Below are 11,067 nucleotides of genomic sequence, written 5' to 3'. Positions count from 1 at the left end.
CGGAGGAGGAAGAGGAAGGGAGACCCTCCTGCCCTTGGCCCGTGCAGAAAAAGGTTGCTGCCGCCAGACCTCGGGACTTGCCGGTGTTTTCTTGTAAAGCTTGTTACAGTTTGTGTGATCGTGGAAGCAAAAAGCACCTCGTAAAGAAAAAACGACCCCCGTCCCACCGCCCTGGGGTGCGCTCGGGGGGGGGCAGAGCGGGAGCGGCGGGACGCGCCGTGGGACCACCGCACGTGGAACAAATAGCTTTTAAACGGAGAGAAAGAGAGAGAGGAAAAAAAAAAACAAAACACAAAAATAAATAAAAATTGAAACTCTTGGCTCTTGGGAGGTTTCCGTAGACACCTTGTCCTGGCTCCCTTGGCTTTGTGTCGGCTGTCGGCGCAGCATCCCGGGTCCTCCGAGATGAGTCGGGATATGGGAGATGCTCCTTGTATGCTGCAGTGCTGCCTCCGGTTGTATCCGACACGCGACCGCGCTGCACCGCACCGGTACCGGCCACCGCGGTGCCTCCGCCAGCCCCGAGCGCGGAGGGGAGCACCGGAACACCGCCGGCACGGGCACGGTGGGCTGCTGGAGCCCAGGGCTGGCTCACGGGGACCTGGCACCCTGGAGCACCCAGCAGTGTGTTCACCCATGGGTGCTTGCTGGGTTTTGCGGGGGAAATTGGTTTTCTCTCCTGGTGGCTTCTTGCCCGTGGCCACAGGGGTTGGCATGCGGGACCAGGGGTGATGGGGGGGGGGACCCTCATCACCGCAGCAGCCCCTTGGCGCAGGGATGTCGTTCGCCTTTAAAGCCCTGGTTTTGGGATAAGGGGAATTTTATCTTTGGAAGAAGCTGGTTTCTGTATCCTTGGAGAGCAAAACCTCCTGTCCAGTTCTGCCACTCGCAGGGGCTCCAGCCTGCGCCCCATCCCTCCCTTCCCCTCTGTAAATGGGGGCTTATTCTTATTTGGGGTCCATATGAGGGGGTGTCTGGGGGGGGGAAGAGCAGGTTCAGAAAGCCGAGTGACCGGGTCTGAGCAGGTACTGAGGGTTTACAGCCCATCAGTGAGCTGTCGTGGCGAAGTGGGGGGACCCTGGTGTGTGCAAGGTGCAGCATGTCCCCCACACCGGTGCTGCTGCCACCTCGGCCATTGGCCCCCCTCCATCCTAAAGTGACACTGTCACTATCCGGTTGTTATATTTTCCTGTCTGTTCTCTGTAACATCCCTTTTGGAGCTTGAAAATAAAGTAAGCCAAACAAAACAAAAGTAAAAGAAAAAAGTGCTTTTTCTCTGGATCCTGCGCAGCAAAGGGGGAGCCTGGGGGGAGGACGGGTCTGCTCTCCCCTGGGTGGAGATGTTCTGGCTCCAGCAAGGGTTCATTAAGGAATTATTGGGTTCATTAAGGAATTCCTGATGTCCCCAAGGACCGATGCTGCCCCTTTTTATCAGCACCATCGTTCCCTGGAGAGCCGAGCTTCGGGGGTGCCTGCCTGGGGGACGTGATGGAGCTCTCAGGTGTTTTCTAAGCCTTGGGGGGGTTGGTTCATCCTGATGCTGCTTTTTTTTTTTGCCAGCATGTACCTTTGGGAGGGAGATACCCAAGGGGCACCCAGGTGGGGGGAGGAGGTGTTTGTGCCCTTTGGCTGAGGGTGTAGATGGAACAGAAGCAGGATGGCAGGTCTGCCCCTCTCTTACCCCCACCACTGCAATTTTGGGAGGATGAACCAGATTTCGTTAAAATTCCTGTTCTCTAGTCCTTGAGGTGGGAACTGAAGCAGCATTTCTCAGGCCTATCTGGTTTTCCACCCGCCCTGGACATTCCCAGCACAGCGTCTGCTCCGGCTGCTTGTCCGGGTCTCCGGTTTTACACCACTCCCGGGGTGTCTTGTAACCAGCAAAGGGTGCTGCCCGGGGGGGTGCTGCAAGACCCAGAGGCTCTGCAAAGAATTGTTGGTTTTTTTCTTGCAGGCAGGGCAAAAAAAGTAATTTCGGGGCTGCCCTAAACCACATTCCCCACAGGAAACAACCCTCCACAGGAAAATTAGAAAAAAAAACAACTTGCTTTGCAGTTTCTGGGCTTTTCCCCTGTTTTTAAGTAGATTTTTGGCTTATTTGGCGTGGTGCTTTTCTCCCCCTTGGAAAGAAATGGGAACTCGGGCAGGTGGTGAGATACGGGTTAGAGATTAACGGGAAACCGGCTGGGTTTTGGTAACCGGAGGCGCCGAAACCTTCTCGTGCCGGTACGCGGTGCTCAAATGCCATCTAGTGGCACTGGGCACGCGTGGGAAACGGGGCCGGGGAGGGGGGTTGAGGTGTCTATGGTGGCCTGGGCAAGGTCAAGGGTCCGGTGGGGACACTGGGGGCACTTGGCTTGTCTGGCTTTGCCACTGGAGAGGGTCCGCAGGCAGCCTTTGGTGGCCTATTAACAGCTAATTATTAAGTGCTGTTAATGAAGAGGCAAGCGGGGTGCAGGGTGTGAAACTTGTCACCCAAAGGGACCTGGGGACATGGGATGGGGGGCCAGAGCAGAGCGGTGGTCCCTGGGGAAGCCCTTAGCATCGCCTGGAGCCGGGGATGCTGCCGTCCCTTGCACAAGCTCCCCGTGCACAGCTCATGCAAAACAGCCCAAATCCTGCTTTTCTGTCACCAACATGCCATTTCTGGGTGGAAAAAGGCACATCCAGGAAGGGGGACCCTGCATGAGGTCAGGCAGCATCCCCCTGCCCATGCCAGGCTGGAACAAGCAGTCCTGACCGCCCCCCCCTAGTGTGGGGGGAGCTGTGCACCCCCTAAAAGGCACCCAGGGTCCAATTGACCTCCTGTGCCCCCCCCACGCTCCTGTGGGGCCCCTTTTTCCTGGGATTACGCCCTGCCAGCTGCTCTCCCGGCAGGGCCTGGGCGGCAGCCCCTGAAATCCTATTACGGAGTTTCAGGAGAAATAAAAAGTTAATCATCTCCTTCGCCCGCCTCTTCCTCCACCTCCTCTTCCTCCTCCGACCGCCACGGAGGTGGCCGAGCCGATGCCGCTTGACCGCTCGGAACCGTTGCTGCCGTGGCTGAGCCATGGCTCAGGCCTGGGGCTGGTAGGGGCTGCAGCAGCGGGGGGGCCAGCGGTGGGTGCCAGGGAGGAGGGAAGGAGGTCAGGAGGGGGGAAGGAGGTCAGGAGGGGGGAAGGAGCCATCGCGCTCGACGCCAGGCCGGGAGCGATGCCGCTGCAGACGGAGATCCTGCGCGAGGTCTGGACTGCCGACAGGTGAGTGCGGGTGGGCAGGATGTGACCCCCGGGGTGGGTGATGCGCTGGGGATCCCCACCCAGCTCCCCCAGCACCTTTTTCTCCGGTTTTCAGTGTAATTGCAATTTAATGAGCTGGTTATTGGTTTTTTTTTTTGCTCCCGGGGGGTTGGTGCGGTGATGCTCGTTGGCTGGCAGAGAGGAAAAGTGTTTGGTGGGGGGGGTGTTCCCCAAATTAACCTCATTGGTGTCACCCGTGGCCGAGGCAAAGCCCATCCCGTGCTCCTCGCTAGGAAGGATGCCGTCGGCTGAGCACCATCAGCCGAGCTCGATGTGGTCAGGATGGGGGGGGCTGTTTCTGGAGCCAAACAAAGGCTGATCTGCCCCAACACACCCCCTGAGAACTGGAGTGCTGCTCAGCCGGAGAGTCTTAGTGGCCCCGGGAGCTGCGGGGGGCTAAAAGCCCTCACCCCTTTGCTTTCTGCACCCCACAGCCCCAGCGAGGAGCCGGGGACGCCCCAGAAACACAAGCCCAAACAGGTGAGAAAAAATCCTTCCCCCCGGGGGGCTGGGGACATCAGAGACCCCCAAACCCCAGCCCTACACTGCGACTGACTCAGGGCTGGACGGGGTGCTCCGTCAGGGTGCTGCAGCCCCGGGGGGGCATGAGCTTTTGGGGCCCCCCCCCTCCAGAGCAGGTGATTAAAGGAAATCCCACAGCCCCCTCCCCTGCTCCTTCCCAACCTCCTCTCCATCACTTCGAATCACTCCGTGAGGTGGACTCTAAATTGCTAATTAACACTTTACTAAGCCTCCCAGCTAAGCCCTCAGCCGTGACTCACTTTCCCCAGGCTGTGACCCCAAAGGCCAGACCCCCCCTCGCTGTTTCGGCACAGCCCTCGGGTGCTCCCCCGGGTCTCCGAGGGGTCTCGACAGCAATTTGTTGACCACCTGATTTAATGAGCAGCCCCTCCTGGAAGGGCTTCATTAAGTAACGAAGCAAGTGGCTGTGTTCATCCTTCCCCCCCCCGCCCCGCAGCTCCTTAAGGGATTAACGAATGCGAAGGAGTTTTTTTCAGTGTGAGCTGATGACATGGAAGAAATTGGTTGGTGCCCAGTTTTGCTCTGGGACCCCTGGCTTTGCCCCCCAGATCCATGGCACTAGGAGAGGGTGAAGCATCGCTGCTTTGGGGGCCTGGGTTCCCCCCCCCTTGCAAAAACACCTTCACCCACCGCTCTGGGGTGCCCAGGAGGGATGAAACCCTGCGAGGGGGAAGGTGCTTTGTTGGGTGGTGGGTGCCCTAGTGCAACTGGATTTGCTTTAAATCACTTTCTGAGGGCCCCGGGCTGACACCTGCTCCCCAAATATCTCCTGTCCGGAGCTGAGTGCTGCCCCACATCCTTCTTATTTGGTAAATCAGCGTTATTTATAGCCACCGGCTCACCGGGATTAGGTGTGCTGTGCCTAATCCCCCCGCATCCCCCTCTCCTGCTGACCTCCATCCCGCACGGCCCCGCAGCTCCTCGCCTTCGACAGGAACTTTTTGCGTGGGTGAGAGGAGCTGGAGGTGCAGAGCCAGGCTGCCTGCCCATCTCCGTGCCCCCTGCCCTAGCTCAGGGCCCCAGGATGCCCAGAGGGAGATGAGCCAGTGCCTGGGGTGGCTCCTGCCCGGGGTACCTATGGCATGGCATGGCTTGTCCCTCCATGCCGCCATAGTCCGTGGTGTCGGGGCAGTGCCAGCGTCATGTCCCTCGTCCCCGGGGGCTGGCATGTGGCTATCTGTCCGATGCTGACGCTCTCCTGTCTGTCCACTAACAGCCTTTCTTTTCTCTTTTCCTCCCTCTGCCTTCTCGGGGGCTGCCCCCACGGTAAGTCGCTCCCTTTGGGAACAGCCTGTTTGACGGTGCGAGCGTGCCCCCGTCTCCCCGGAGCGAGTCCCTGCTCCCATGTGGGCCGGGGAAAAGCCCAGCCGTGTTTCAGGAAGGGAACTGGTGCTGTATGAGCAGGGGTTGCCCTGCGATGGGAAAAGGGGGTTTTTAAGGCCGGCGTGTCTCCGCAGCACCGTCCGCGGCGGCAGAAGCTGAAGAAGAAGCGGCAGGAGCCGGGGTGGAGCCCGAGGCCAAGCCCCGGCGGCTGCGGGTGAAGAAGCTGGGTGAGGCGGGGGCTGCAGAGGAGCCCCATGCCCCGGTGCAGGGTAAGCACAGACACCCCCACCCCAGCTCCCACAGAAATGTGGGGACATGCTGGACCCCCCCACAGTCCACCCCTGCACCCGCGGTGCTTTCCATCACCGGCATCTCTTGAACACACAGGGCTGAAGAAGCTGAGGAAGAAGAAGGAGGAGAAAGGGGAGGAGGAGAGCGACAAGGACCCTACCCCAAACTCACCAGGGAGCCTCGGAAGAAGAAGGAGAGCCCGGCCCCCCGCTCCCGTGCGGCCAAGGGCCTCAAGAAGCAGCAAGGTGTGGGGGCAAGCGCCCACCCCTCTGTGGGCACCCACTCGTGGCAACATCCCTGTGCACCGTGTCCCCACACCCCATGTCCCACTGGTGCCATCGATGCTCCAGTGTCTGCAGGGCCTCTGCACATCCCTGGGGAGCTTTTTGGCCAAAACCCAACTACACACCTGGGGGGAAAGGGGATGTGGCAGGGGGCCTGCCTTGGCTGGGGAGTTGGATTGGGAGGGGACACACACTCTCCATGGGAATGTGGCAGTTGGCAGCTCGCTGGTGCCACCAGCTCCCCGGACACCTTTCCAGAGGAAAAAGATGGGGTGGGCAAAAAAAATATGGGGCTCATCATCCCCCCTACTCCGCACCCCGGGGCTGCAGCCACGAGATGGTGGTGTGACTTTGCACGCTGTGTCCAACAGCACCCACGGCCCCAGCACCCTGGCCATGGTGGGGTGGTGCCCACACTGGCCGGTGTTGCTGAGGGAGGTTCCCTGCCCACAAGCCATGAGGCTGCAGGGCCCCGATGCAAGAGGCCATCGTGTTGCTGACGCCGTGGTGTCACCTCTGGGCAGAGCTGGCTGAAGACTCAGAGGATGAGGAGGAGGAAGAGGAGGTGGAGAGTAAAGACCCACCGAAAAAGTTCAAGAAGAAGCTGCCCAAGAGCCTCCCTCAGGCGAGAGCCGGGAGAAGAAGATGAAGCCGAAGGGTGAGTGCCCGGGCAATGGGGATGGCTCGAGCTCCGTTGGCACTCACATCTGTCCTTGCTGGGATGAGGGGATCACCCGTGTCCCGTCCCCACCGCTGTCCTGGGAGGCTCAGGCAGCTGCAGGGCAATCGTCCCCTCCCTGTGCCATCTCCCCCCAGCTCAACCCTTCCCACTGCCCCCACCCTGTCACCTCCCTGTCACCGTCCGTCCCCGTCCGGCCGCTCATCGGCTCCTCTGTCCCACCAGCAGACAAGAGTGACCCCGACAGCAAAGCCAAATCTGCCAAAAGCACCAAGAAGGAACCAATGTCCATGTTCCAGGTGAACGGGGAGAAGAAGGAGAAGAAAAGCAAGAAGAAAGGTACAGGGCGAGCGGGGGGGGTGGCAGCCAGTCCCGCTGCCCCACGGCGTCACCCCGAGCTGACAGCACCCGCTGGTGCCTGACTGTGTCCCCCGTGTCCCCCACCAGCCGCCACCAGCAGCGATGAGGAGGACGATTCCGACTCCAGCACCAAACCCATCAGGTCGGAGAAGAAGAAAAACCCGGCAGCCCTCTTCCAGACTGGTGGGGACCCCCCCAAGGAGAAGAAAACCAAAAGAAAGGTGAGCGCCGGGCACTGGCGACGAGATGGAGGGTGGTGGGTGCTGGGGGTGGCTCGGGGGGTTGAGGTGAGCCTGGCCATGGAGAGGGGGGGTATGATTGATGGTGTTGGCATGGGTCTATGCCGAGCTCGGTTTTGGGGTTTGGCGGAGTCAAGCTCTTCACCCACCCCGTGCCCCTGCCCGTTGCTGTCTGCAGCTCCTCCCAAAGCAGCCGAGAGCGAGGAGGAGACCCCGGAGAAAAACTCCAACAAGAAAGGCAAAGGGAAGAAATCAAAGAAGGTATAAAAACCCCCTCAGAGCTGTGGGGGTCCCCTTGGGTGGTGGGGACAGCAGGTCTTCCCCCCCAGAATGGGCCGATAGGCTGGAGCATCCCTTGGGGGACCTGCTGCAGCACCGTCCCCAGAGCCATCGGCTGCAGAGCCGCAGCCCGGGGAGAGTTGGGAGCAAGGAGGGATTAGCTGGGAAAGGGAAAGGGGTGGGGGGAGCTTTTGGCAGGTTTGACTTTGGGGTCACCATGGCCGTTGGTGTCGCAGTCGAAGGAGGAGAGGCCCCCGTCACCCGTCATCGAGGTGGACAACCTGGAGGAGTTCGTGCTGCGGCCGGCGCCGCAGGGGGTGACCATCAAGTGCCGGGTGACACGGGACAAGAAGGGGATGGACCGAGGGCTCTACCCCACCTATTACCTCCACTTGGATAATGACAAGAAGGTGAGTCAGAGTGGGGGTGAGGGGACCCCTGGGGCACCCTTGTGGACCCTCGGGATTTTTGGGGGATGGCCGCCTGCATCCCACTGTGCTGGTGGGTCCTGGATGTGGCTGCTCCCCTCCTCTGCAATTCCTCCTGGACATGCTATGTGTTGGTGGTACCTGGGATGATGAGCAAATGGTGGCTGCAGAGCCACGCTAATGCCGGGCCGGGCTCAGACCCTCCCATCCATGGCTCAGCCGGAATTTTGGGGATCATCTTCAGGCCATGACTTGCACAAGGTCGTGGCAATGACTTGTTGGGCCAAGTCTCATGCAAAGGACTCGGCGATGGCGATGGCAATGCCCTGTCCCCACGTGGTCCCACCACCCTTCCAGGTATTCCTGCTCGCCGGGAGGAAGCGCAAGAAGAGCAAAACCTCCAACTACCTCATCTCCATCGACCCCACTGACCTGTCGCGGGGGGGGAGAGAACTTCATCGGGAAGCTGAGGTAGGAGCAGAGGTGGGACCCCGTTCCTGCAGCACTCCATTCCTGCAGCACCCTGCTTCTGGTCCGTGGGTTTCCAGCTGTTCCAAGCAATGGTTGGGTCAAGCTGGAGACTAAATTTGACGTTCTCCACTGCTGAGTCTGACCTGAGGAGTATCGGGGGCCAGGAAGGGAAACAGGCTCGGCTGGTTCCTCCCGGCAGACAGGTCGTGGCTAGAAACGGCGCCTGGCAAGTCCCGGCGCGCTGCACTGCCGGCAGCTGCGTGACGATGCTGGGGGGTCTCCCGTGGTGGCAGCACCCTACAACACCCCCACTTAGGGGTGCCCTGAACTCGAGCAAACGGCTAAAGGGTGGAAAAGGACAGTGTTGGCTGGGGGCTGCACGGGGTTTTGCAGCTGGAGCAAAGCCGGGGCTGTGGCTGGAGGGGGGGACAGGAGGGGTCTGAGGGGACTCGGTGGCACTGGCCATGGCCATCTCCCATCCTCGGCTGCAGATCCAACCTGATGGGTACGAAGTTCACGGTTGTTTGACAACGGCGCAAACCCCGACCCGCGCCAGCGCCGACTGGTCCAACGTGCGGCAAGAGCTCTCGGCCGTGGTCTACGTAAGCAGCAGTGCAGGGACCCCCCCACCCCGGGACCTCCTGGGCAGGTGGTGAGGGGGTCTCGACTGCAACCCTTCGGTGGGCTGCTGCCCAGAGGGGTTGCAGAAATGCGGGATGGGCTGGGTCCATCCCTGAGCCGGCGAGAAGCTGCAGCCCGTGGCAGTGGCTGGTTTTAGGGACGGGGTTTCTCTTGCAGGAGACCAACGTTTTAGGGTTCAAAGGCCCCCGGAAGATGACGGTCATCATCCCTGGGATGAACGCCGACAATGAGAGAGTGCCCATCCGGCCCCGAAACGTAAGTCAGGGGCCAGACTGGGAGAAACACCTTGGGGGCTGGATTTGCTAGGGTTCCCTTTGGATTTTACCTGTTTTGGGGCATGGAAAGGCTTCCGGATGTCCCTGGGAGGTGGGAGATGTGGTGTCTGTAATTTTTTTTCTCCACGCTGGATCCCATCTCCCAGCTGGGTGCTGCTGCAGAGCATCCCCCAAGCACATCACAGAGTAGGGGGTGGCAGCGCTCCGGGTAGGGTCACCCCAACTCCCGCTCTTCCCCCTCTCGCCCTCCCCAGGATAACGACGGCCTCCTGATGCGATGGCAGAACAAAAACATGGACAATGTGATCGAGCTGCACAACAAGGCGCCGGTGTGGAACGACGAGACTCAGTCCTACGTCCTCAACTTCCACGGCCGGGTCACCCACGCCTCTGTCAAAAACTTCCAGATCGTGCACGGCAGCGACCGTAAGCTGGGAAGGGGACGGGATGGGACGGGCGATGGTGGGGGAGCACCGCCATCAGCAGGGCCAGTGCCCCTTTTTTTTTTTTTTGCCGAGCTTTAGTTTTTTCTCTTTTTTGGAGTTTTTCGGGGTCTGACTTGCCTTTGGAGTCGGGATGAAGCCGGACATGTGTGCGGCACAGCTGCCTGCGTGCCCGGGTACCGGCAGAGGGAGCGCGCGGGTCAGCTGTTGCCAGGCAGATTAGGGCAAGGACTAATCCTGTGGGGTGCTGAGCTCCCCCCATCACCCTACAGCCACCCACACCCAGCCCAAGCCACCCCAGGGCATCACCCCCAGCAGGCACCCTGCTGCTGGCAGACTCACCCTGGGATGCGTCGCTCCTTGGGGACAATCCCTTGGGATGGCAGCGGCTCCGGCCCCGCGTGAGCGGCCGGACGCGGCCGTTTGTCACCTGTCCGGCGCAGTCAGAAGCCTTCGGCCTCCGGGGTGTTGGGTTACGGGGACAGAAGAAACCTCTCGGGGGCCTCTGGTTATTTTTACAGATTTCCTGTCACCCGCCCTCCGGTAGCAGTGGTCTCGGGGCGGGGGTGAGCGGTTGTCCCTGTCCCTTGGGAGGCTGCGGCTCCCGGGAATGGGGTGCTGGGGGGACCAAAGGGTGCCGTGGTCCCATGCTGGACAGTGCAATGGGATAACGATGCTTTTTGGTTACGTACGTTGCGGCACGGCACAGGCAGCACACGAGCCACAGGCAGAGCTTGGCAAGGGGGTGGCTTCTTTGGGATGCTACTGCCTGGGTCCCCTGGGAAAAGGGTGGGATGGGTGCGTGGGTGACATCCCAGCCACCCCCTCGTTCTCTCCCGCAGCCGACTACATCGTGATGCAGTTCGGGCGCGTGGCGGATGACGCCTTCACCATGGACTACAACTACCCGCTCTGCGCCGTGCAGGCCTTCGCCCATCGCCCTCTCCAGCTTCGACGGGAAGCTGGCCTGCGAGTAGCGCCCGCGCTGGGGCCACCAGAGCCACGTGCCGGTGCCTGGTGAACGCTCCTGCATCCCCATCCTGCTCTGCTCCCTCCGTTTCCATCTTCTGCCCGGTGAATGCTCGTGGTTCCAGCCGCTCCCAGGGTGACATGAGGTGCATGGTGCCTGCGGAGCGCCGTGGGATGTCCTCTGGCCGTGGCCACCCTCTCTGGGCAAAGTAGGGACAGCTCGCTGGGCTGGGGCAGATGGCAGAGTCAGGCCCGGGGTATATTAGCAGATGAGACTGACTGCGATCCCAATCTCATCCCTTTGAGACGTTTCTTGGACTCGGATCCTGGAAACTCATCCCCCTCTTATTTTTTTTTGGGTATTTTTTTAGATTCTTGTTTGTATTTTGTAGCACGATCTCTCAGTGACGGGGGGTCAGTGGTCTCCTAGGTTTGTGTTTCCTCATCCCCCATGAGTGTGCACAGAGCCCACGCACGGCCGGGCTCTGCACAAGCTCCCGGAGAGGGATCCCACCATCCAGCTCGGTGCCCACCGGGCACCAAACCCTTGTTCTGCCCTGTTT

General features: G+C 60.6%; 1 protein-coding gene across 1 annotated transcript; it reads left to right on the top strand.

Moving 5' to 3' along the window:
• The first annotated feature begins 3,192 nt into the window (after positions 1-3,192).
• Positions 3,193-10,512, top strand: TULP1 (TUB like protein 1). Its single transcript, XM_086627361.1, is given in 21 exon segments — positions 3,193-3,239; positions 3,713-3,758; positions 5,297-5,324; positions 5,327-5,413; positions 5,532-5,594; positions 5,597-5,680; positions 6,244-6,327; positions 6,330-6,377; positions 6,624-6,737; positions 6,846-6,983; positions 7,176-7,258; positions 7,513-7,686; positions 8,062-8,145; positions 8,147-8,175; positions 8,667-8,697; positions 8,699-8,722; positions 8,724-8,777; positions 8,974-9,072; positions 9,347-9,518; positions 10,378-10,469; positions 10,471-10,512. Coding segments are annotated over 21 exon segments (1,623 nt in total).
• The last annotated feature ends 555 nt before the right edge of the window (positions 10,513-11,067 follow it).

The sequence above is a fragment of the Tauraco erythrolophus genome, chromosome 27, assembly GCF_009769465.1.
Source record: "Tauraco erythrolophus isolate bTauEry1 chromosome 27, bTauEry1.pri, whole genome shotgun sequence".
NCBI lineage: Eukaryota > Metazoa > Chordata > Aves > Musophagiformes > Musophagidae > Tauraco > Tauraco erythrolophus.
Note: the sequence above shows the minus strand (reverse complement) of the source record. Positions and strands in the feature narration are given on the sequence as shown.